The sequence below is a fragment of the Oryctolagus cuniculus genome, chromosome 15 (assembly GCF_964237555.1).
Source record: "Oryctolagus cuniculus chromosome 15, mOryCun1.1, whole genome shotgun sequence".
Taxonomy (NCBI): domain Eukaryota; kingdom Metazoa; phylum Chordata; class Mammalia; order Lagomorpha; family Leporidae; genus Oryctolagus; species Oryctolagus cuniculus.
Genome location: NC_091446.1, coordinates 81403315 through 81431236, shown reverse-complemented (window position 1 = coordinate 81431236; position 27922 = coordinate 81403315). Strand labels below are relative to the sequence as shown.

The following is a 27922-nucleotide window of genomic DNA, read 5'->3' as shown; positions in this document are numbered from 1 at the left end:
TTTCTCTGTGAAGGGAACCTTCACACTCCTCTCTTAGTTTTTTATATTTATGTGAAATGTAGTTACTCTACTGTGCTACAGAGTATCAGAACTTACTCCTCCTATGTAACTATACATATATATATTTTTTAAAAAGATTTACTTATTTATCTGAAAGGCAGAGTTACAGAGAGGCAGAAGCAGAGAGTGAGTGAGCGAGAGAGAGAGAGGTCCTCCATTCACTGGTTCACTCTCCAGATGGCCACAACGGCCAGAGCTGCACTGATCTGAAGCCAGGAACCAGGAGCTTCTTCCGGGTCTCCCACATGGCTGCAGGGGCCCAAGAACTTGGGCCATCTTCCAGTGCTTTCCCAGGCCATAGAAGAGAACTGGATTGGAAGAGGAGCAGCTGGGACTTGAACTGATGCCCACATGAGATGCTTTACCTGCTATGCCAGCCCCTTTAAGTATATTCTTATACAACTTATCAATGCGCCCTCTATCTCTCCTTCATCCTACACTTCCTAACCTCTAGTGACCCTTAGTTGAATGAAAAAAAAGGTTTCAGCTTCCACAAACGAATGAGAACAAGTTGTACTTGTCCTTCTGTGGCCGGCTTATTACACTTAACACTAGGTCCTAAAAATCTATCCACATTGCTGCAAATGCTAGGATTTCATTTTCCTTGATGTATGATTATTACAGCATGTATATAGCATTTTCTATACCCGTTCATCTGTTCATGGACATCTCTGTAAATTCCGTATCTTGGTTACTGTGAATAGTACTGCAGTAAACAGGCAGTGCACCGATTAAATTTCATGTAGGGTAAATTTCAGTAGGGTAGTAGGATCATACAGCACTTCTTTGTTTTCTGAAATCTCTCCACACTGCTATACTAAATTTTATATCCACCAGTGTGTTCATGAGTTCCCCTTTCTCCATATCCTCACCAACAACTGCTGCATCTTTTTGATAACAGCCATTCTAACTGGGGTAGATATTTTATTGTGGTTTTGACTCATATTCCCCTGAATTATCAGTGATGTCCAGTATCTTTCCACACTGGTTGACCGTGTCTGGATGATTTGCTCTTTTTAAATTGGATTTTAAAATTTTTGCTGTTTAGCTCATTGTATTATGAGTATTTTAGATGTTAACTCCTTACCAGATGAGTATTTTGCAAATATGTTCTTCCATTTGTCTGGCTGTCTCTGCACCCTGCTGATGTGCAGGAGCTTCTTTGGTGGATAAAATACTATTTGTTTAGTTTTGCTTTTTTATTTTTACCCGTGCATTTGGGATTTTACCCAAAAGAGTCACGGCTTATACTGGTATCTTGAGGCATTGTCTACCTATGTTTTCTCCTAGTAGTTTCACAGTTTTGGGTTTTAGTTTAGGCCTTTAATCATTAGCAGCTGATTTCTGTATACTGTGAGGTAAGATCATTGTGTCATTCTCCTGCAAATTCCACTTTCCCAGCACCATTTACTGAAGGGTGTCCCGTCTGCAATGTATGGTTCTGGCAGCCTTGTGGAAGGTGTGCTGGCTGTAAAGGCATGGATTCATTTCGGGGTTCACACCAGCTTAGTGACTCTAGCTTTGTGATAAGTTCTGCCTGAGACGGAGGGATTGAGATGCCGTGCCCCGTCATTCTGTTTGCTCAAGACCACCTGTGCTACTGTGGTTATTCTGTAGTTCTAAATGAATTCTGGCATTTGTTTTTCTATTTCTGTGAAGAATGCCGTTTGATAGGGATTACACCCCATCTATACATTGTTTTGAACAGTATTGACATTTTAACTCCCAATCTACGATTACTTGATTTTTTTCACCAGTATTTTGTAATTTTCATTGTAGAGGCCATCTACTTCCTTGGATAAATTTATTCCTAAGGCTCTTTTCATTTCTTTGTTTGGCAGTTACTATGAATGAAATTTCTGACTTCTTTTTCTGCAAGTTCATTACTAGTGTTTAAAAATGCTGTTCATTGTACGTTGGTTTCATAGTTCACAATCTAACTGAATTTGTTAGTTCTACCAGTTATTGGTGGAGTTATTAGATTTTTCTACATATAAATTCATATCATCTGCAAACAGGGGTAACTTGAGTTCCTCCTTCCCCATGTGGTAGCTGCCCTTTCTTTCTTTTGCCTTCTTCGCTAAGACTTCCAATGTCTCCCCTCAGTTTTGCTTGCCTTGAAAGGTTTTGTTTCTTCCTCATTTATGAGGATAGCTTTACTGGGTATATTATTCATGGCTGACAACTGTTTTACTTTCAGGACTCTGAATCTATCTCATTCCTTCTTGGCCTGTAAGGTTTCTGCTGAGAAGACTACTGTCAGTCTAATGTCAGCCTTATATATGCCTTATGCCTTGATGTTGTTTTTTGCCTTCTGAAAAACTTATTTACTATTATGAAAACTCTAACAGTTTTTCTATGTAAAACATTTGTTATTCTATGTTCCATTTTCTGAACTTAAACTTCCTCATCTGTAAAATGTGAATGATCTCCGACCAGGGACTGCAGAGGATGAGTGAAATAAAGAACATAAATCACTAGTTTTATGTACTTAATATGTATATGTTACCTACCATTTCCTCAATTCTTTATACTTTCACATATACTAAATCAAATATAAAATCAGTTTATGATCAAAGAAAATGTCTTTTAATTCCTGAAAGCCAGTTTTCTTCTTAGAAAATGAACACATTCTTGTAATGGTTTTTATGTTATTGACTTAGTTCAACAAATTAAAGAACATGAAAGGCAAGCACGGTAACTTGGTGTTGTGCATACCTAATCCTGCAGGGGAGGTTTTATTTACCTAAAGTAAAAAACCGTTAAAAGGTAGTCAGTGTTGTGGTGCAGTGGGTAAGGCCGCTGCCTGTGATGCAAGCATCCCATATGGGTGCCACATTGTGTCCTGTGTACTCCACTTCTGATCCAGCTCTCTGCTCATGGCCTGAGAAAGCACAGGGAAATGGCATAGTGTTTGGACCCCTACCATCCATATGGGAGAACTGGATGAAGGTCGGGGCTCCTGGTATTGGCCTAGCCCAGTGTTGGCCATTGCAGCCATCAGTGGATCAAAGATCTCTGTCTCTCCCTAACTTTTTTTTTTTTTGACAGGCAGAGTGGACAGTGAGAGAGAGAGTGAGAGAGAGAGAGAGAGAGAGACAAAGGCCTTCCTTTTCTGTTGGTTCACCCTCCAATGGCTGCTGTAGCCGGCGAACCGCACTGATCTGAGGCCAGGAGCCAGGTGCTTCTGCCTGTCTCCCATGTGGGTGCAGGACCCAAGGGCCTGGGCCATCCTCCACTGCCCTCCTGGGCCACAGCAGAGAGCTGGCCTGGAAGAAGAGCAACTGGGACAGAATCTGGCGCCCCGACTAGGACTAGAACCCGCTGCACCGGCCCCTAACTCTAACTTTCAAAATGAATAAATATATCTTTTTAAAAAGCTGTTAAAACCATAAAAGGTAAATGTTGAAATTTTAGAAATTTCTTTTTTTAAAAAAATATTTATTTATTAGAGAGAGAGAGAAGACAGAAAGAGAGAGATCTTCGATCTATTAGTTCCCAGCAACAGCTGTGTGGAAGCCAGGAGCTTCTTCCGGGTCTCCCCCGTGGGTGCAGGAGCCCAAGTACATGGGCCACCTTCCACTGCTTTCCCAGGCCTTAGCAGAGAGCTGGATCGGAAGAGGAGCAGCCGGGTCTCGAACCAGCGCTCACAGGAGAGGTGGTTGTCACAGGCAGCAGCTTTACTTATTATGCTACAATGCCAGCCCCAAGATAAAAAATGGTTTTTAATCTGTTTTTCAATGGAATATCAGAAAAAGATACACATTTTATGAAGTCAGTTACTAATATATTAGTACTATGCATTGGTACAACTGTACCAATGCTTTCAAATTCAACATCCTAAATTTATTCCTTATACTTTCTCAAAATTTGAAAATGGTATTCAATAAGGACAGAACTGCAGGTTTCAGACCACTGAAAATTATAACACAAGAAGTAAACTTTAGGGGCCGGTGCTGTGGTGTAGTGGGTTAACACCCTGGCCCGAAGCAATGGCATCCCATGTGGGTGCCAGTTCAAGACCTGCCTGCTCGACCTCCCATCCAGCTCTTTGCTATGGCCTGGGAGAGCAGTGGAGGATGGCCCAAGTCCTTGGGCCCCTGCACCCGCACAGGAGACTGGGAAGAAGCTCCTGGCTCCCGATCGGCACAGCTCCAGCCGTTGCAGCCAATTGTGGAGTGAACCATTGGATGAAGACACCCCCCCCCCCCCGCCTCTCCTCTCTCTGTGTAACTCTTTCAAATAAATAAATAAATCTTTTTTAAAAAAAGTAAACTTTAAACTTAGCCAATCTTATATTGTAACCAACCTAAAGGAGAGGGCTGCCCTCGTATAACTCCATTCTTGGTTCTTTCTTCCAAATCCATCACTTCCTTGTATATCAATTCTGAAAAAGAGGTGGACAAAAATGAATTTTTTAGTCTGAGAGCCAATGTCAAGACTGCAAGTCAAATTATTTGTACGTATTAAGTACTTCAAACAATGTCCCTCCAATGACAGAGGGTCTATAAGTGTCGGTCTAAGATTCACAGATTATAACAATTCCATGATTCTCAACCATAAATTATATGAAGGAAACTTAAAAATCTCCACTTAAATGTGTCTTGAGTTGGTTCAAGGACAGAGCTACGTTAGACTGAACTACACTGTACACATATTGTACACGTTACTCCGCCATTATAAAAGCTTATTTAACTCTGTCTCAGGGAGGGCTTAAACTACATTCATCTCCTAAACTAAATTCACTTTCCTCATCCCTGGCACAGTGCTTAAGCACACAGTAGGTGCTCAACCAAATATCTTTTAAAAAGCATTAAATCAAACAGCAGGTGGAAGCCTCTTCAGTCAGGATGGAATATAAACGTATTTTATTAAGGAAAAGCAGCAGGTAGCTTCAATCACTTCTGAGAAAGCAGTCAAGAGTGACAGGAACCCTTGTTTTCTCAGTAGACTTGAGGACAGAAGGCAGACTGCGCTGAGGACTGTTCTGAGACACACTGGGTGCTCCTGCGGTGCTGAGGACTGTCCTCACCGAGAGGGACACCCGATGCTGTCTGTCGGGTGCAGGCCTCCTGCACTAAATCCCTCTGATCCTCACTGATGCTAAGTGTGGTGTGCCTTGTGAGCCTGGTAGATGCCAATTATTCCTCATCCTTGGGTCATGGGTTCTTTTGGATACAGCATCAAACAAACATGCTTAGAATTAGAATTTCAAGGAGTCTGTGTAATTCCCAAAGATTAAAGTCACAATACAGAATTTGTGACTACAGAGTATGGTTTTTCTGTTGATAATAAGGTAAAATTAGTGGATACACTGGAATGAACCAGAATTTGCTTGCTACTATAATTGTAGACTTAGCAGGAAAAAAACAGTCTTGATAAAAGAAAAAAATAGGAGATGCTTTTCTTTAAAGAAACAAAAATGAGTGATAAACACTCCAGAGTAAATGACTTTTTAAAAAGAGAAAACAGTGTCCCTTTGTGAAAAGAGATTCACACAGAAGAAACAAAGTTATTTAGTAATACTGACTAGGAAAGCAACTGAAACTAATAGCTGTGGCAAGACACTTCTTTTTTTCCTGCTTGAGAGCTAAAACTCTTGAGCTAATCTTGAGAAAGGTGGTTTATAGATGGTTACTGAAATGCACCCAGATTCAGGAGAACAAGATGCAGAATAAAGGTGACCATTTCTAAAGTAATCAAAACTCCCAAATATATCCTTTTAAATGAAAAACTATTTCCTTGATTTTAAGATGTAGTTTTCTAGTTCATTACCTCTGAAATTGGCTACATCTGGTAAGCAATGATGCAGCATAACTGGTAGTGTTTCCCATTACAATTCTATGAAATACTGGACATGTCTGTTCTAAGCTAATGGGACATAAAAAATATCAAGCTAATATTTTAATAATGTTCTTGCCAGAGTTACATCCTTCACACTATTATTACAGATTCAGATGCAGCAGGCTGTCCCCAAATCATTCTGCTGGTCTCTGCTAACCCTGCTTACTCAAAGAACACTAATGTCTGGTTTTTCCTAAGAAGAAAGAATCAAATTCATTCTTCCCAAAGTAAATTTACAGATGGGTTACCTGTTCAGGTTTACACCTCCCAGTCCCTTCTGCTTTCCCAGCATTCGATAATCATTTCCTAATAATAGGCCTACTGCCTTCACTGAAGATAAGGTGGAAAACAGTGATTTGCCCTAAGTTGCACAATTAGAAAAGCAGTTAAAACACCAAATGACAAACAATATAAACGCGGTAAATGGGATCTAAAAATTAGCTAGCCCAAATGTTCCAAATCTTTAGAAGAATTAATATTTGCATGACTATCAACTACAGTCATACAACAGAAAAGATTACTATACTATTAATTTCTTAATCTGTTAGCATTCTGTTGAAAAGGGAGGGGGAACCACTGACTGACACTTAGCTATATGATACAACTAAAATTTTTGTGGGGATTAGTTAGAAATAACTGAAAAATATCCTTTGACACAGCACATTTCCTGGAATGTTTCTTAAAGGCCTATTCTCGCATGTGCACAGGAATACTGTAGAGTTGTCTATCAATGTAATAGACTAGACTCAATGAAAATGCTCTTCAAGAGGCAGCTGGATATAGAAATTGTGATACATCACAGAGCAGAACCAAATGGGGCAGTCACATGAACCGAGAAACACCTTCAAGATGTATGATTATTGCAACAAGGCAAGTGTGCATAGTACACATAGTGTAGAACAATCTGTGACTTACAAACGGTAGGAGAAGGGAGAGGGCATACACCAAATACAGCTGCATTTTTACAGACTAAGGAAAAATTCAAGAGAAACACTAATGTGTATTTGTGTTTGGGTAGAGAACTTGGAAAATTAAAATTTGGTCAGTGAGAGAAAGGGACATACTTTCCACTGTTGTAAAAACATTAGGTATCATATTATCAATAAATACCAGTTATGAATAATGGAAAAATATCATTAATTTCCCTAACATGATGAACAAATCACATTTCAAAGAGGCAGAAGCTCTTTCAATTTTCTAAGAATCTGATAAATGTTACCTTTCCATTCTTCTATCGTGTGTTCCCTTTCGTCTAACTGTTTGTCAGGAATCTTTGGTGGTGGCTGGAAAACACAAAGCAACAATAATGGAGACAGTTTATTGGGAGTATTATCAATCAGACAGGAGACTTGTAAAAATGCACCATTAGACCAAGACTGATCAATCGTCAACAACCTTCTTATATATATAGACAGACCAGTTTTGGAAGATTCCTTCACTGCAGAAAGAATGATGCTTATCTTTTGCTCCAGCTTTTGACTTTGTTGCACATTTATATCACAGAACTTTGCAAGGCTTTGGATAAGATAATTTTTTTCTAAGGTAAGACGTTTCCCAGAGCATTCAATATCCTAGCCTCTCTGTCCCTCTGATCAGGTATCAAGGCAAGAAATACTAGGGGGTGACTTGATTTTGTATAGGTGTGGCTTGGACATGACCTTAGCTTAAGGCGCTCTTCATGTAAAAATAGAAAACACCATTATAACATTCCTATTTTTTTACTTAAAAGTACAAGGTCTCCTGCAAATGTAACTTAATGCCAACTCTAAAAATGCAGCATATTCTTCAAACATTAAGAAAGAACTTACGGCTTCTGCTTCAGAGGGATCGTACCAGACATTGATGTATGGGTGCTGGAGAGCTTCGTCTACAGAGATCCTCTTAGATGCATCTATCACCAGCATTTTAGAGAGCAAATCCCTTGCCTGACTGGCTGTAAACATAATGATGTTACCATGCTTGTACTCAGAAAGGTTCTCAATTTATCAATAAATTTTCAGAAACCTGATATTATCTTTTATTTTAAAAGCCTATGTTTTAAAAACAATAAATTTTACTATAGCATCAGGTCATACATAGGATTAGAAATATAAAATTAAAGATAAAAATAACTAAAACCTCACTTCATCCCACCATCCACAGATAACCTTGGGTTTATGTCCCATAAGAATATGAATACGCACACACCCCACACATGAAATGGGACGACATGTTTGTAAAAAGTACCTTTAAGCTTGTTGTGTTCCGAGTCAGCTGGGAAAAGCACATCGGGGAAGAGCCTCTCAAAGCTATATCCGGCATACTTAGGTCTGTTTTCCACGTAAGTCCTTACTGTTGGTTGTAGTTTCTTCATGAACTCAGGACATGGTGTTCCCAGCTGTTCAATAACTTTATTCCACTGATCAATATCTAATATCAAGTAGCTAAGAAAAATACTCTGTATCTAATGTTCGACACATTAGTTATATCCACATTAAAATACAAGAAAATGGAAATTTCTAAAATCCCAAGAAAGAATGTGGCGGTTATAAATTTTGTATCTCACAGCCACCTTGCAAAAGGCACTGACGGTAGGTGACAGAAACGATCAGTGAATGAGCTCTGCCGACCCTGTTGACTGTGTGTGTGTCTGTGTGTGTACAGACTGATTTCACCATAAAAGCAGAAGCTGAACCTGACCACACTGTAAACATTAATTATAAGTAACTCAAACAAAAAACTCATGGTTATTACTATCCACTGGGATTCTAAATGTAAACTATACATAATTTTAACATACAAAATTGCCATTTTCTTCTAAATTATCAGAAAATTTGAATGCATTTCCTAGAGAATAAGAAATATTTCTACAATCTGTTTTGCCTTTGAGTTTTCCACACCAAGAGAGAATAATCAGTAGCAAGAAAAATTGTGGCTTTGATAAAAGCGGCATTTTCCTTTGCCATTCTTTATTTATCCGATGTTAATTTTCTGTAAAGTTCTGAAACTTATGAAACAGATCCGCAACTTCAATAAATTTTAAGGTTAGGATTCCCTGTTTTCCTTTTTCCTAGCTTTTACAGAATTCCAAGACCCTGAAGTCCTCATTCTAAAACTCAAAGTGACCTTTCTCATTCTTCCTCCCTAAAGAATTCTAAGCATTACCAGTTAACAAAAACTTAAGAGATCAGTGTTAATATGAATATGGAAAGCAGTCAGATGAACAAAAAGCATGAACCAAAATTTAACCACCACCACATAAAACTACTGCTGCTGAAATTCTCAGATGAAAGAATCAGTATGTTGAGTGATGAGACAACAATCAAAAAACACAAATACACACAGTAACAAAAAGTGTGGGGGGGAACAGACAAAACAGAAGGATGGCCAGATGCAACAGATAATTCCAAAATTCATATTAAGTTGTAGGTGTTTTTAGACTTACTCAAGTGTATTATTAGAAATTTTTAATGCAAGCCATGACTTTTGATTTAGTTCAATAAATCAACTCAAAGCCAGCCAGTAATTATGGGTGATTACACTTGAGCAGGTTTCAGTATTAACTTATGAAACAATCAATGAGGGAAAGGAGAAGTCTATGCCAATAGCAGGTGGTATTTTGAAAGAATAATTTAACAATGCTTATATTAGGGAGAGACAGATGCATTATACCTGACCCAGCTGTCATACATTTTGACCTTTAGAAACTACACTTTAGGCCAAAGATAAGGATACGATCTGTACCTGGGAACAAAACACCACCTTTGATCATTTCTCCCATGATGCACCCAACTGACCAAATGTCAACTGAAAACAAAATGCAATGACATTAACATAAAGATTTTGGTTAAAATAAAAAAAAATAAACATTAAAAAAAAGTCACGCACACCATGTATACTTTCAAATTATAAAAAGCAGTATAAAATAAAAATGAGTGACAGTGAATGTGCTCTGACTACCAGCAGAGACTGTATGTCCTGCTGCCAGATGCAGCCTATGAATATTTCAGTTTCTTATCAACAATTTTTGAACTATAACAGCCACAAACTTTACGTCTGTTTTTTAAAAAATGGTATGTATGAATGTAGCATCTTATTTTCATTGGAGAACAGAAGGAAGTCCATCACCTAACTAAACTGCTGCAGCAGCACAAGGATACAGTCCCTTCCTGGAAAGAGGATTTTGTGGCAAACCATTTCTCCCATAATGCACCCCACAGACCATAAATCCACTATATGTTTGCAGCACAAAAGAAGGAAAAGCAAAGCAAAAGGTCATTAAAATCAAAGAAGCATAATATGACTGCATCATATAAAAACTGCAACACATCACAAAAAAGAAAAAAGTGATTTTAATTTTAGCTAATGGAATAATTTAAAACAAAGTATTTTTCAAAAGGCTTTCGTTCATAAAAGAAAACAAAGTGTGGCATTTTAACTACATTATCTAATTTTAAAGTGAGAGATATGCACAGAAATTGCATAAACAAAAAAAAAACCCTGCCATTTTGTGATTAAGAATTTGTTTATCAAATATAAAATAGAACCAAACACAAGCTTTATAAATAAAGCTAAAGCTAAAAATATACACAAGGTAGTAAAACTATAAAAATAAACATGCTAATTTAAAGTTCAACTGTGCATTATACTCTCTCTTTAAGTTAAATGAAAGAAAAAAGCATGAGCAGAAATAATTCAGCAGATTAAAATACTTAACAGAAAGAATGTCTCTATGAATAACTAGTTAATCTAGAAGTCTTCAGAAAATTTTAAACTGGATTTCACAAATTTATTTAATGAGAACAGGAGAAGAGCTATGTTTAATTCTGAATCAAAAGACAATTATTTTCTCGTCAACAATACACTATATTTACTATGTCAAAAGGAACAAGTGCATGGAGAATGAACAATCTAATTAATTAAGAAAACCTAGTAACAGAAGTGTATTTTATATATTTCCTACCTAAAGGTTTTTTTTTTTTTTTTTTAATCCAAGCTGCTTTTGGTTTAAGGTTAAGCCTTGGCTGGACAGAGTATGACAGTTTCACAGATTTATAAACTCCAGAGTCTCCTTGCAGACACACTGACCCTCACCAACTTTACAGGGCAGTCCTTATCAATGCCATACAGAAGAGGCAATTTGGGAATCTCCACCTAGGTATCAAAACCAATCACAGACCCTGGGTTTAAATATCTGATCAAAAAGGAGAGTAGGTGCTTGTAGTTGAATAGGAAAGGGGGGAGGATGAGTGATTTGAAAGGAGAGTCTCAGAGACCTGCATCTGGTTTTAAAGCATGAAGGCCCAAGTGCTGAAGAGGGAAGCAGTGGGATGCGCTGGAGGGAGACCCCCCGCTGCTGCACTCGGAGAGGCAGTGTGTACCATTATTAAACTCCTACACCGAGCAGTCCCTGCACTCAACAGTCTTAGCAGCAAAACTGGGAGGAACTTCTGGAAATCCTGCGGAACTAAAGTTTCCCTGAAATTTCCTTTTAAAATGTCTATGAATCTTTTTATATTTATAATACAACTCAGCTTTCAAGGCTAAAATTTTGGAGGAACAGTTAATATTCACAAATCAGCCTATCAAAGAATGGAACTTTTTTCTAGTTTTTATTTTGGGCAAGACTTAGAATAAATCTTTCCTAAGTGTTTCATAGAAAATGGCAAACTTTGGTTAAATAGCCAGAACACAACTATTTCAGTAACCTTTGCCAACATATTATGTTTAAAACCTATTTTTCAACAAAAAGAAGGTATTCTATGGGCCAGTGAAGACTAAGACCACGGTTAAGACTGATTCATGCACAAAACTCGCCTGAAAGGGATGAACTACTTAGTCTATTGACAGTTTAAAATATAACCCCTTATCCCACACTTCCAAATGCCCTGAGCTAGCTTACAATGAAACAGGTAAAACAAGGTTACTGAAACAGCTGGGTGTGGGTAGGAGATGTCACTGAAGAACATCTGGCTAATATGGGTTATACTGAGTAAGTGCGCCATCTGACTCAGTTTCCTGGGGTAGGGCAGCAGTAAGATGATCTTTTATACTTCTTAGCTAGGAGTATGTGTCAGTTCTTTTTGAGTTTCTCTTGGCGCTACCTTCTGGTAGAAGGCTATCCCAAGATCACATTTATAGGATACTGACATGTTACACAATCTGTGATAATCAACAGTTCACAACAAATGCAAAAGCAATTTCTGTATTAGTCACACACACACACACACAAACCCTCTAAACATTAGGCAGAGAATAGGAAAATAGAATAGCAAGTTTACTTAAGAAGAAAAAATTGGCAATGAATGTTTGAAGTAATTGTTTTTAATTAGCTCGGAAAAGAAAAGGAAATTAAGCTAAAATCTTAAATTCAATGGTATCTTTCAAAAAAAAAGTTTTAAAGTTTGGCTTGATACAGTTTGATTCAGTGAACTCCTGATTTAGTTTCCTTTCTAAAAAAAGTCTAGGTCTGATTTTAGGGAATATTTTGAATTAAGTCACTATGTTACAGATTAATTCAATAGAATCCCATGCAGACTTAGCCATCTCCTAAATTTTCAAGGCTCAACAAAATTTTACCCCTAAATATAGGTATAAGAATTGTTTAAATTCACTATCTGTATCCCAGATAATATTCTTCAACCTTGATGTTAAGGTTGATAAATAATACTGTATGCCATTTCCTTACGGCTGGATACAAGGCTTTGATGAAACATCATGGCTTCCTACAAAAGGTCACTTTAGTTTTATTCATCGGCTTTGCAGAATGGCCTGATGACACTAAGTGCTACCGCTATTAACTCTGACTTCAAGGGAGCTAGAAATATGGGCAAATATCACTAATGCACATAGATTACTACTAAGAGGAAACCATAAGAACACTATATACTGCCCTGCATACAGAAGTCAATGCTCATTTTCAAGTTTAGGCAAGCACAGGACAAGGGCTATGGCAACGAATCCTCCATCCAATGGCAGTACTGATGGGATGAATCTGTCTTAAATAAACAAGGCCCTCACACCATCTCCCAATTTTATGACAAAATTTATAGTTACTTTCAAATGTGATACACATTTCAAACAGTAACACACATTTAACTACATGCACTTCAGTGAAAGTATTTAAATAAGAAATCTGATGAATCAAAGAAACTTAGCAGAGTATTTCAAATAAAAACAGAGTGCTGACCGTTCTCCTTGTAGCCCATGCCCAGGATGACCTCAGGCGCTCTGTAGTAGCGAGTCACCACATAAGGCGTCATCATAAAGCTTGTTCCTGCAGTCCTGGCCAGTCCAAAGTCAAGGATTTTCAAAGTGCAGTCTGATTTTACTACTATATTACTGGGCTTTAAGTCCTTCAGAAAATAAAAATAAGAAATGACCACTAGATGACATACACAGATTTTTCAGTTCATAAAGTTATCCTGTCACTTGTTTAATAACTTATATTAATCATGTTCCTCACTGTAATAATACGGTACAGACTCATCATGAAAAAGCAAAGCCAGTAAGTCAGCTTAAAGGCATATTTTATTTAAGAATATATACCATTATTAGAGAAATTAGTAATGTCTTATTCATAAGAAACTATAACTAGCTAGAAACTTTTGGTCCAACAGAACAGAAAAGGCCTCTCAAAGCTCATGTAAGAGCCACTATGCTAAGTCACAGGTGAGTCACTTGCATACTAAGTACACATTTTTAAATGTTGTAAAATAACAACAAGCTTTACACAGACATCACAGATTCACAATAGGTCATGCCTTCAATCCTAGTCAATGCTACTTGACCTTTCAGACTGGCAGACACTCAGTTTTAATGGTCTACGGAAGTCCCTATCAAAAAACTCATACAACTTCTGCCTGCCTGTAGATAGAGGACATTATTGTCTTAGTGTCACTAATCCATAATTTACATGTTACTGGTACTCCTAAATATTGTGAGAGGAATTTCCCACCTGACCCCAATCAGAAGGAATTTTGTGCTATCCCCATTCAAAAGGCAGGCAGTGTCCTAAACATTTATGGTTTCATGTTCAACACTCTTTGCCCACTAGCTTTGATGAATTCTATCAAGAAGGCATATATCCACAACATGAATAACGGCATCACACACACTGATGAGCAGTACATATTAAACATCAGGCACTAAAGGGAAACAGACCTGGGCTGAAAGACAAGGAACACTTCTATAATGTCTATGTCTACTACAGCATGTATGAGTGGCCTTCAAAAAGTTCATGGAAAATGCACCCTCTACAAAAATTAAGCATGGAATTTAAAAATTTTCTACTCAAAAATAAATTTACCTTTCAATTCCATTTTCCCACTGACTTCCTGAAGTACCCTACTATTGTTGTCTTTAGCATATATTTTTTTAAAGATTTATTTATTTATTGAAAGGCAGAGTTACAGAGAGGCAGAAGCAGATATAGAGAGAGGTCTTCCATCTGCTGGTTCACTCCCCAAGTGACCGCCACGGCCGGAGCTGCGCCAATCTGAAGCCAGGAGCTTCTTCCAGGTCTCCCACGCGGGTGCAGTGGCCCAAGCACTTTAGCTATCTTCTGCTCTCCCAGGCCATAGCAGAGAGCTGGATCAGAAGTGGAGCAGCCGGGGCTTTACCAGCTACGCCACAGCGTCGGCCCCACCTTTATTATATTTTGATGTACTCATAGGTGGGTTTAGAAAGCATATAATTCAATGACTTTATGAAATAACTACACAAAGATATCAATGAGCATAGTGAAACAGAAGATAAAATTTTCATTATTGCTATTCTGTGAACAAAAAATATTGCTAGTATTTCTAAAATATAACACCTCAGCAAAGTAACACTACATGTTAAAGAATAAATACTATAAGCTTTGACACTATTTCAATGTCTACTGTGATAGCTGAAGGCTACTGGTTCTCTACACTAGTGCATTCCAGCCTAGAAATAAGATTCCAACCATAAACATTTTATCTTAGGAAGATTAAGAGCAAAATATATTTTTTGAGAAATACATTTTTTTGTTAAAAAATCATTAATAAGTCTCAAAAATAGTAATTGCAACTTGCCCTTGTACAAGTTGATCAACATGTACCTTCTACAGATGTTAGTAACATTTCTAACTACATGTAAGTGGCATTTACTAATGATACGTAAGTGGCAGAGGCACTGGAAGCACCTACCATGCCTCTCTGCCAGTTCCTCCGTCAGGAGAGCCCACGGGAGGAGATCTGGTCAGCGAGACGAGAGGGGAGGAGGTCCAGCACAGCCTCCTGCAGCATCGAACCTTGCTCTGGAGAGCAGGGATGCTGCAGAGCGCAGATGTGCTAGCAACCTGGGTTGCTGAGCATCTGTGTAAAGCAGAATCTCCAACCCACCATGGTCTGCCTGGAAACGCAGTGTGCGAAAGAAACCTAAGTCACGTTAAGTCACCGAGAGGTCAGTATGGCCCAGTCTATTCGAACACTGAAACTGGTGCCAGGAACAGGGTGTTACTATTACGGAAACGCAGGATCATGGCTTAGCAGCTGAACAGCAGGGAAACTAGTATCAAAGGTAAAACAGTGATCCAGATTACACGGCAGCAAAACATTTCAGGAGGCTCTCATCTCCACAGCACTTGCATAATGAAACTGAGGCTATGGAAGAAGAGTTGGCAAATCAAGGCCTGCCTGCTTTTATTTGAAGACTTTGCCTGGAATACAGTCACACTCACTCATAACATTTGTCTACGCTGCTCTGTTTTATACTGGCAGAGTTCAACAGCTGTGACACAGACTGCACCATCTGCAGAGCATAATGTATTGGCCATCTGACTCTGTCACAGAAAAGGTCTGCTGGCTCCTGTGCCACAGAAGAAGAAACTAGAACGCAGAGCTTTCAACAGCATGTATTGGTGGCTACTAGCTGCAGTCGAAAGGAATGGCCACTTTTAAAAGTAGAAATAAAAGGAAAAACAGACTGGAATTTCAGAGCTTTGCCATTCTGGAAAAGCTGAATGCTATTAGATCCCTCGATAAAAGTACGGCAGATTGTTCAGTATATATCCCTACCTGCCCCAGGGTGGCTGTCACTCACCCTACTGATAGGCACAGTTGTGTGACCTGTTTCAGCTGATGAAGTGTGAGAGAAAATAAGGCTCCCAGACTGGAGAGAAGTTTTTAATGTGCACGATTTAGCTTGGCTCTTGCTTTCTGTCTCTCATCATGAGAAAATCACATCCCTGGGATGCTGAAACCTGAACATGGGGCAAACCTAAACCTGAACCTGACCCATGATCTGGAGCAGAGCCACACAGCCAACCTTCCAGATCTCTGAGCAAACAATAAATGTTCGACGCTACTGGTATCTTGAGTTTCCTTCTATACATCATTTTTCATAAAACAATTCTAAAGGGTTCTATGTGAAAAAGATCAGTAAAATCTTTCAATTAACAAACTACTTCAGCCTGACAACAGAAGCCTGAAAGCTTAAAGGCAGACTCAAGACAACCTCCATTAGTTCTAAGAATATAGGGACTTTAAGTTAACAAATATACTTGGAAAAGAGTTGTTAACAGAAAAGATAAGAAGCCTCCTAAGCTTCTGAGACTGAGAGCGGTATTACCAAAACACTGCCGATTCTGTGACATTCTACACTTAAAACAGTGGTTCTCAGTTCACAGCGATTTTGCCTTCCAGTGAACAGCTGGGACTATCAGGAGACATTTTTGGTTGTCACAACTGGGGAGTGCCACTGGCATTTACTGGGGAGAAGCCAAGAATGCTGCAGACCATTTCATCAGTGACCAGGGCAGCCCCTCCAAAGAGTTGTCTGGTCCAAAACATCAGTAGTGGCCAGGATGAGGAAGAGAGCATTATAATGAAACTTGGGGCCCTGCTATTTTACAAATAGGAAGCAGGCTGAGAAGGCTGAGCAGCCCTCAAGTACGCATTTCCAAGACTCACTTCACGTGCATTCAAGGAGGGTAGCGGGTACCACAGAGGACAGCATCTCACAGAGGGCAGACTGAGGGCCTAATCAAGGAAGATCTCTCACCCCATCAATCAGGGACACTCACAGTGACTGCCCAGTACAATTTCAGCACACTAACAACTAACCAATCAGTGTGTGTATGTGTGTGTGTGGGTGTGTGTTCTTTAGTTTTCCAAATGAGATTGTTTCTGTGGTTACACTGACCCTGTCTGGCCATTCTATCTATGGTATTTGGGAGAGAGGAGTATGGAATGGACAGATAATTTGGTCGTTCCCAAATCCACTTCCTATGGTCCTGGATCAAAAGCAGCAATGTCTAGACCTAATGTGAACTCCACTGTGTATAGCTGGGAACTAAATGCCTTGGTGAACAAGGACTCTGGCTCTTCTCTCTTAAGGAGCTACGGAATGAAGAGCAGGCTGATAACCAGAGGGAACAACGTATCAACGCCTGGTGCTCACCGCTATTCTCATCTGCCGCCCCACATTTCTTGGTTCCTTCACAATCAGGCAGGCACTTACGGCCAGTTCTGCCAACGGACCCCACGCAAAAGTGAAGTGTGCTACTTTCAGGCCCAAGCTTAGGGGAGCCAGTGTACACCACTCAGCTTTCTCCCACACGGAGATCAGCAACTATCTGCACGGCGCAGCGTGATTCAGTCACCATGGGGAAAGTCACCCCGGGGAGCCCCTACAAGATGGAAGTCACTCAGTGAGCCCCTACAAGATGAAAGGCCAGCTTATTTTACAAAGTAAACAATCTCAGACCAGAAGAGGTACTAGCTAAGAGTGAGGTGAAACTAAGACTAGTAGAGCAGAGAAAATGCCAACTGTGGCCTCAAAACCAGCAGCAAACGTGGGGATAACTTCTTATTGTTCCCTTTGTTTTCTATCTTCTGCCATTTGTTCTACCTTTCTGGTCTAGCTGCCTGCTATCCTCACTAATTTGGAAGCTTTCCATTTGATAGATTTTAGATCACTAAAATCAAACAATCTTCCATGGTGGCAGATCACTATCCTGGTTTACAGGACAAAGGAAACAAACAAAATCAAAACATTTAACTCACTTGCTTTACCTCACACAGTATATGAATATGGGATCAGGAAGATAAAATAATTATAACTTTCCTGTTTAAATAAATTTGTATTATGTTGTTTAAAGACTACATTAGGGGGCCGGCACGGTGGTGTAGCAGGTAAAGCTGCTGCCTGCAGTGCCAGCATCCCATATGGGCGCCAGTTTGAATCCCGGCTGCTCCACTTCTGATCCAGCTCTCTCCTATGGCCTGGGAAAGCAGTAGAAGATGACCCAAGTCCTTGAGCCCCTGCACCCTAGTGGGAGACCTGGAAGAAGCTCCTGGCTCCTGGCTTTGGATGGGCACAGCTCCGGCCATTGTGGCCAACTGGGGAGTGAACCAGCGGATGAAAGAACTCTCTCTCTCTCTGCCTCTCCTACTCTGTGTAACTCTTTCAAATAAATAAATCTTTTTCAAAAAGACTATATTAGGGCCGGCGCCACGGCTCACTAGGCTAATCCTCCACCTTGCGGCGCCAGCACACCGGGTTCTAGTCCCGGTCGGGGCGCTGGATTCTGTCCTGGTTGCCCCTCTTCCAGGCCAGCCCTCTGCTGTGGCCAGGGAGTGCAGTGGAGGATGGCCCAAGTGCTTGGGCCCTGCACCCCATGGGAGACCAGGAGAAGTACCTGGCTCCTGCCATTGAATCAGCGTGGTGTGCCAGCCGCAGCGCGCTGGCCGCGGTGGCCATTGGAGGGTGAACCAACAGCAAAGGAAGACCTTTCTCTCTGTCTCTGTCTCTCTCACTGTCCACTCTGTCAAAAAAAAAAAAAAAAAAAGACTATATTAGACATAAAACTAGAGCACTGCATTTGTAATATACAAAGGAATTCACTTAGATGATAATTAACGGTGAGCCTGAACAGCTCAGGGACATAACTGCCCTATACTTTGAACACAAAGCTATGTATCTTATTAAATAAGACAGGTTATTTGACACAATGTGGCTCAGAAGGAAGATAACAATCCACTCAACCAAATAATTTTTTCAAAAAATTACTCTTAAATTAGATGCAGCAGTATTCAGAACCATTTATTTTTATTTATTTGAAAGGCAGAACATGAGAGAGACAGACAGGGAGGGAGGGATTGATCTTCCATCCACTGGTTCTCTCTCCAAATGCTTACAACAAATGGAGCTGGGCCAGGCCAAAACCAGGAGCCCAAAATGCTGGCAAGCGCCCAAGCATTTGAACAATCATCTCCCACCTGACAGGTGCATTAGCAGGAAGCTAGACTGAAAGTGCAGAGTAGCCTGAACTAGAACAAACACTCTGAAATGGGACATGGTTGTCCCAAGAGGCAGCTTAACCTGCTGCAACACAACGCTTGCTGCAATGCAATACTTTTCAAAGAACAATAAGCCATAACTAAGACTAAAATGCAAAAACATACATCCAAACAATTTTACAGAAATGTTCAGGTCAGTATGCATATTACTTAAATAGTATAAAAATTTTAACTCAAATGTTTATAAAACGACAAATGTATAAAAAATGACACATCCATAAGTGAAATACTTAGCAAGAATAACAAAGCACATTGGGGCTGGCGCTGTGGCGCAGTAGGTTAATCCTCCACCTGCAGTGCCAGCATCCCATATGGGCGCCGGTTCTAGTCCTGGCTGCTCCTCTTCCAATCTGGCTCTCTGCTGTGGCCTGGGAAACAGTAGAAGATGGCCCAAGTGCTTGGGCCCCTACACCCATGTGGGGAGACCAGGAAGAAGCTCCTGGCTCTTGGCTTCAGATCAGCACAGCCCTGGCCATTTGGGGAGTGAACCAATGGAAGGAAGACCTTTCTCTCTGTCTCTCCCTCTCTCTGTCTGTAACTCTACCTCTCAAATAAATAAATAAAAATCTTTAAAAAACATAACAAAGCACTGATACATACTTAACTGAACTTTGAGAACACATTCTAGGTAAAAAAAAAAAAAAAGCCAACCACAAACAGCCATATATTATATTAATTCCATTTGTGTGCAATGTTCAGAACAGGCAAACATACAGAGGCAGGAAGAGTTAGGGCTGGAGATGAGAATGAGAAACAGAATGGGTGTGGAGTTTCTTTCAGAGAGATGAATGTTCTAAAATTATGGTGATGGACAGGCAGCCACTGAATTGTACATTTTAAGTGGGCAAGTTGTACGGTATATGAATATTTCAATAAAGCAGTTAAAAAATGCAAAATGTAAAATGTTTATGAATATACACACGTAGTCTTCATGTGTATTACAAAAAACTCCACATGAATTTCAAAAGTATTTTGCACCAAAAGAAACTCTACTAACTTGTTACAGCATGTCTGAGCAGGATGCAGTCTGAAGCATTAGGAAGCATATCAACTTGGAAAGAGTCTCAATGAGAGCACCATGAATTTGCTGAAATTGACATAAGAATAAACATCAAGCTGATGGTGAAAGCATGGGTAGAGAAATGGTGAAAATACTAATTTTGTTTTAAAGATTTTTTTATTGATTATTAATTTGAAATTTGAGTTTGCAGGAGAGTTATCTTCCATCCACTGGTTCACTCCCCAAATGGCCGCAGCTGGGGCTGGGCCGATCCTAAGCTAGGAGCTAGGAGCTTGTTCCAGGTCTCCCACGTGGGCAGAGGGGCCTTAACACTTGGGCCATCTTCCACTGCTTTCCCAGGTTCATTAGCAGAGTTGGATCAGAATCTCAAACCCATATGGTGCGCATATGGAATGCCGGCACACAGTTGACGGCTTTCCGTGCTATGCCACAGCACCAGCCTCGAAAATACTCATCTTTACAAAAAGTTTACAGGGACAATGCCCCAAAGAAATCAGCAATTTGCACATGGATAACTTATTTTAAGAAGGCACAAGACAAGGCAGGCATGTAGTATACTGGGGAAAGCCCGTACCTGCGATGCCAACATGCCATATGGGGGCTGGTTCAAGTCCCAGTGTGGGGAACAGGGTCCATCTCCCGCAACATGGTGGGGTGCCCGGGAGACAAGTAAGTACTGAGACTGTGGACTGAAACTAACTCTATGTGTCTGATCTCCCACCATATGGCGTTGAGAGGGAGTAAACAAATCTTACACAGCTGCTTCGTCAATTAGCTGATTCCTGATCCAACATCTGATTGGAAGAAAGCAGCGTGCTCAGCATGCGGACAGCAGAGCACGGATTGGTGGGAGATGACTATAAAAGGGGGAGAGAGACAACATGCGGGGCCCCTGAGAGAGCCGGTCGGAGAGCTCGCTGGTGCCGCTCCTCCAGGAAGGACCGGGGAAAGAAAACAGCATCTGGTGTCGTTCCTCCGCGAGTGGGGGAGCGACATCCCAGCTGCTCTACTTCTGATCCAGCTCCCTGTTAATGGTCTGGGAAAAGCAGTGGAAGATGGTACAAGTGGTTAGGCACCTGCTACCCACATGGCCAATCTGGAGGAGGCTTGTGGCTTTGACCTGGCCCAATCCTGGCAGTTGTGGCCACCTGAGGAGTGGACCAGATGATCTCTGTCTCTCCCTTTCTTTCTGTAAGTCTTTCAAATAAATCTTAGGGAAAAAAAAGAAGATGATGATGATGATGAAGGCTGCAGTAGAAGACCACCCAGATCAATTTGTGAGGAAAAAGTATTCTTTTTCATGGCCTAATAGGACCCACAATTATCAGCAGAAACAATGGCCAACACCACAGACGTCTCAGATGGTTCAAGTCACACAATTCTGACTAAAAATTGAAGTACAGCAATCTTTCTGCTTGAGGGGTGCCCAAACTGCTGTACACAGATCAACTGCAGACAACAGCTGAGCTTTCAATGGAAAATGTTTAACAACTGAGATCAACTTCCTGGAGCATTTTTTCAAAGAATTTTAACAGATGAACAAGGATTGACCAGAGGAGCAGGAAGACAAAAGCACAATCAAAGCAATGGCTACCAAGAGGTAGAACTGGTTCAGTCAAAGCACAAGCAGGTCAACCAGTCAGGAGTAAAGGTCATGGCAACAGGTTTTTGGGATGTGCAAAAGCATTTTGCTTTTGGACTTTCTGGAGAGCTAAAGACTGCTAACACTTGCTTATTATGACAGTATTTGAAGAATGTTAAAGCTTTAGCAAAAAAATCACTTGAGAACATGTCACTTAGGGTCCTCAAACCAGGACGATGCACCTTCACCAGAGAATACATTCTGTCAGGTCGATGTTCCTGCTCACTGCTCTTATCAAACAAGCACGATTTTGCAAGAGTTTCAATGGGAAATCGTTAGGCATTCCTCTATATAGTCCCAATTTGGTTTTTTGATTTTTTTAAAGATTTATTTATTTATTTGAAAGTCAAAGTTACAGAGAGAGAAAGAGAGACAGAAAAACACCTTCCACCCACTGGTTCACTCCCCAGATGGCTGCAATGGCCAGAGCTAGGCAAGGCTGAAGCCAGGACCTTCATCCAGGTCTCTCATGTAGGTGGCAAGAGCCCAAATACTTGGGCCACCTTCCACTGCTTTTCCCAGACCATTAGCAGGCAGATGGACTGGAAATAAAATTGTTAGGACTGGCACCCATATTGATGCCAGCAACTTTACCCACTACATGCCACCATAATGGCCCCTACAGTCCTATTTGGTTCCTTGTTTTTTAATCTTAAAGAAATTTTAGATAATACTCATTTTACCTCAGTTAAAAAGGTAAAAAGTAATGCATTGACATGAACTCCTAGAACCATGTGTTTTTTAGGGATGGACTAAATGGCTGGTACCTTCATTTACAAAATGCTAAACTTGACAGAGAAATGTTAAGAAATAGTTTATAATTTTGATTTTTTAAAAGATGTATTTATTTATTTCAAACACAGAGAGACAGAGAAAGAGGGATTTTCCATCTGCTGGTTCATTCTCCAAATGGCTACAATGACTGAGAGTAGGCCTGGCTGAAGCCAAGCCAGAAGCCATCTGGATTTCCCACATGGGTGGCAGGAGCCCAAGTACTTGGACTATCATCCAATACTTTCTTGCATGCAGTGGCAGGGAGCTGAGTTGAAGGCAGAACTGCCAGGACTCAAACCGGCACTCTAATGTTGGATGCCAACACTGCATGTGGTACCTTAATCCACCATGCCACAACACTGGCCCCTGTAATCTTATCTTGTAATTTCACTTTCCCTGAGTTTTTAAAAGTCTTCTCATATAGGGAACACAACTCTGGTGACTACTCAGTTTTATGACTGTAACAATAACAGGATATATTTATATACCCATGTTCATAGCAAGATTATTCACACCAACTAAAATGTGAAAGCCAAGTATCTACTGTCAGAGGAATGAAAAAACAAAATGTGGCTTACGCATCATTTCTGACACATATGCTACAAAATGTATAAAACTTGTATACATTCTGTTAATAAGCCAGTCACTTACATGAGACAATCAAAACCATAGACAGAAAACAGAAAGATGGCTGCAAGAGATTAGGGGGAGGGAGGAATGGGAGTTACTGTTTCATGGCCATAGAGCATCTGGAAGCTGATGGTGCTGATGGCTGCACAACATTAGGAATGTATTTAACAGCACTGAACTGCACACTTATTCATGACGGTGGGAAATTTTACATTATGTGTATTTTACCACAATTTAAAAAGCTGGGGGTAAGTACGAATACTGTGACATTTTATACAGTCCTTTCCCCAGCTCTCTTTTTGGCTGGGCCAGAGTCTTACAGAAAGCAGTGGCATTCTCTGTGTGGGGCCCTAGGCTAGACAGAGTGCATACTTTAAAACATGTAAGGCAAATGAGCAACTCATGCTTTCTAGGACAAAGCATTAAACAAACTAAAAACACACAGCACACTATCAGGCATACTAACCTTGGATAATAAGAGTTGCAGAAGGAAAAGAAAAGGCAGAGGAGAATATTTGAAAAAATAACAAAATTTCCTAAATTTGATGAGAAACAAATCTACACATTTAATTTGCTCAATGAATTTTAAGTAGGATTAACACAAAGATTATCTGCATCAAGACGTATTATAATCAAATTGGTAAAAGATAAAGACCAAAAAAGAATCTCAAAAGCAGTCAGGGAGAAGTAACTTGTTTCAAGGGACAAGGGATTTCTGTAAGTTTAATAGATGATTTCTCACTAGAAACCATAGAAGCTAACTGGCAACAGAACAACACATATCAAGTGCGGATAAAGTGCGATAAAGCTAAAGAAGTCTACTGCTAGTATACTTCCCCACAAAAATGGCAACAGGAGTCCTTACAGCAGAAATAAAAGGACAGCCAGTAGTAACTCAAATTCATATTTAGAAGTCGAAGTACTGCTAAGGTAACTATTTGGTAATTACAAAGGCCAACAATATTATGTTTTGGGGTTTTAGTCTTATTTTTTTCTGATACGAGTTAATCCAAATGCATTGAATACTGATTATAAATCTATCTTAATGGGCTCATGGTATATAAAACTATGTAACCTGCGACAATAACAATGTAAAGCGGGAAAGGCAGACTACCAAGAAGTAGAGTTTGGAATACTGTTGAAGCTAAGGTAGTAAGTAGTAAGTCAAAATAGACTGCTATAAGTTTGAGAGGTTAAATGTAATCCCCAAGATTACAGCTAAAAAAAGAAAATGAGTAAAGAATAAAATGGTACACTACTACAAAAAAATCAATTAAACATAAAAGAAAGCAAGGGGTAATTGAGAAACAAAAAGATATATTTAGGAAACAAACAAGTGACTTCTTCCTTATCAATAATTACTCTAAATGTAGATAGATGGATTAAACTCTCCAAGAAAAGGTGGAGAGTGTAAAATACGTATAAAAGAAACATGATCCAACTGTAGGCTATCTACAAGAGGCTCACTTTACATTCAAAGGCACAAACAGGCTGAAAGTGAAAGAATGGGAAAGATATTTCATGCAAACAGAATCAACAGATAGGTGAAGTACACAGTATGTAACAAAACTGAACATAAGTAAAAACCTATTACAGCAGCAAGGAGGACATTATATACTGAAGAGTCAACCGTCAAGAAGAGACACAATCACAAACATACATGTACTTAAAAACACACTCACAAAACACATGAAGCAAAACTGACAGAACTAAAGGGATAAACATGCAGCTGCATTACAGCAGTGGAAGAGTTCTAGGCCTTACTTTCCATGATGGACAGAAGAGTTAGAGAATCACTAAGGAGACACAAAACACGAATACTATAAAACAATTAGACAGCAGAGTACTTGTTTTTCTCAAGCACCCAAGGAACAGTCTCCAGGATAAGACTGTATTTTAGGCCACAGTAAAAGTCTTCATAAATTTTACAAGATGGAAATCATACTACATGATATCCTCTGTGACCATGATGGAAAGAAGCTGGAAGTCAAGAAAAATGAAAACACTCACGTTTGTGGACTTTAAAAACAATACCCTAAAGCAACCACTGAGTCAAAGAATCAATCACACAAATCAGTAAATTTGCAACAATGAAAATGAACATATAACATACAGAAATTTAGAGAACACAGAGAAAGCAGAAAATAATTTTTACAGCTGTAAAAGCTTACATTAAAAATGAACAAGACCTCAAATATTCATCCTAAGAAACTAGAAAGAATAAACTACTCCCAGAGTAAGATGGAAATAACAGAAATTCAAGCATAGACGAAAGGCCCCCGAGATTTCTGCCTGACAGGATGGTCTATGCTCGGGGGCTCTGGCAACACAGTCCAACACTGTGATTTATGGTCGGGGCTTTAAGAGAGGTATCAGTTCCAACCTCTGAAAGAACCAAAGGCTACAGGTGTTAGCATGAACCTCAGCAAGGGTTAGAGACAAAAAGTTCAGCCAGGGCAGCAGTATGCCATTAAGTCCCAGTAAAAACTCTGGACACCAAAGATTTGGGTGACATTCCCTGGCTGGTAATACTCTGTGTGCAGTCCTATATTATAGGCTCCATGTTTGGACTTCCCTTGCATTTTGCCCTTTGAGTCTCTTCCTTTGGCTCATTCCAATGTATATCCTTTTGCGATTTTAAGCACAGTCCTTTCAGATATAATGAATACTGAATCTTAGAGGTTGGCGGGAGCCCCTGAATTTGTAGTCAGCTGGTCTGAAGTGAGGGATGTCCTGAGAACTCCTTCATTTGTATGGCTGGAATCGAGGGGTCATCTGGGGTCTATGCCCTCTGACAATAAAATGTGACTCACTCTAGGGCAAACAACTTCTACAATCAGAAAAAGAGCACTTACGCAAACCCCACACCTGATACCATGTTTAATGGTGAAAGACCAAAGCAGTCTTCTCTTAAAGGTCAGCAATGAGAACAAAGATTACCAGCCTGCTTTAAGGAAGAAATAAGATCAGAGATCACATACAGAAGTCCTTGTAAAAATGTATTTGAAAGAATCTGTTAGTGCTAATGACGGCATCCCATATGGGTGCCAGTTCAAGTCTCAGCTGCTCCACTTCCCATCCAGCTCTCTGCCATGGCCTGGGAAAGCAGTGGAAGATGGCCAAGCGCTTGGCCCCTGCACCCACATGGGAGACACAGAAGCAGCCTCTGAATCCTGGCTCCGGATTAGCCCAGCTCTGGCTGTTGTGGCCATTTGGGGAGTGAACCAGTGGATGGAAGACCTTTCTCTCCGTTTCTCCTTCTCACTGTCTCTCAAATAAATAAAATCTCTACCTCTCAAATAACTATTTTTTAAAAAAAGATAATATTTAGTAAATCAAATGAGTAAAGATATATACATATATATGTATGTATTTGATGATGGAATTAAATAATCTAACTATAGGCAAGAACTAATTATGTGTTTATGTCCTATCTCATATAATAGAAGGGCTGAAATTCTGAAAATGATTACATATGCTTCCTTTAATATAAATATTATAATGGAAGTTACAGTTTGTTCACTCTATTCCAAGCCCAAGAATTAGGCTAATTATCATGTACCTTATGCCACTGACATCTCAAGGAAACTCTATGCAGTGCCACTATTATCCCCAATTTTCAGATGACAAACTGTGAAAGAAGAAAAGTGCAAACTGTCTCAGTACTTCCTTCTCTGCTTTTCTTCTGGAGACAGAAGATGCATGGCTATGCACAAGGGTATTTTGGGCTCCCATTTCCATGGAAATTTTTATGGCTGGACATTTGTCTCCACCTGGATCAGAATCATTCCCATGGGTTCTCTGGCTTGAGTTTGTGGAAAATGATTTACCCTCTATTTCACATTGCAATTTTTTTTTTTTAAGATTTATTTTATTTATTTGAAAGACAGAGTTACAGAGAGGTAGTAGGTCTTCCATCTGCTGGTTCACTCCCCGGATGGCCGCAAAAGCCAGAGCTGCACTGATCCAAAGCCAGGAACCAAGAGCTTCTTCTGGGTCTCCCATGTGGGTGCAGGGGCCCAAGGACTAGGGCCATCTTCTAATGCTTTTTCCCAGGACATAGTAGAGAGCTGGATCGGAAGAGGAGCAGCCGGGACTAGAACCAGTGCCCGCATGGGATGATGGCGCTTCAGGCCAGGTCTTTAACCACTATGCCACAGCGCCAGCCCCTGCAAATTCTATATTGGTACAACTGAAATGATTCACAGCATGTTTCTTCTTCCTTGCAAAAGCTTATCTGCGGTCAAAGGAAGGCAGAGAAAGAAAGAGAAAGAGAAAGAGAGAAAGACAGAGGAAGAGAGAGAGAGAGAGAGAGAGAGAAATCTGGAGCTTTGGATCATGCCATTCCTAATTTCAGCTTTATCTCTTCTTTTTTAGTGATTTTGTTGTGTCATCTTCATTTTTTCCTTCTTTTTAAAAATAATTCAACTGGGAATCTGGCTTGCAATTGAAAGAATTCCTCATATTTAAATCAAGGTGGCTAAGCCTATTGTCTTTATTATATGGCTAGTTCATTGTAGAGGCAAGAATCCGCCAATTTCAGTGCCAAAACCCATTCCTTGTCTGCAGGAAACTCAATCATAAGTTGATAAAGAAAATATTCAGCAATCATTTCTAAACTGTACTATTTCTTGATACTGAGTT

At 39.9% G+C, this 27922-nt stretch overlaps 1 protein-coding gene across 4 annotated transcripts in view; it reads right to left on the bottom strand.

The window, feature by feature from the left end:
• MAPK8 (mitogen-activated protein kinase 8) overlaps positions 1–27922 on the bottom strand; it is a 127425-nt gene that overhangs the window by 9516 nt on the left and 89987 nt on the right. For 2 of the 4 annotated variants that reach the window (XM_051837528.2, XM_051837531.2), the window contains exons 6-11: positions 13073–13238; positions 9619–9690; positions 8131–8313; positions 7713–7837; positions 7124–7187; positions 4370–4447 (exon numbers count right to left, since the gene is read on the bottom strand). In XM_051837528.2, the coding sequence (XP_051693488.1) occupies positions 4370–4447; positions 7124–7187; positions 7713–7837; positions 8131–8313; positions 9619–9690; positions 13073–13238 (688 nt within the window). Of the gene's footprint in view, positions 1–4369; positions 4448–7123; positions 7188–7712; positions 7838–8130; positions 8314–9618; positions 9691–10043; positions 10116–13072; positions 13239–27922 lie in introns of all 4 variants that reach the window. The other 2 variants (XM_051837529.2, XM_070058104.1) reach the window with 1 other exon arrangement.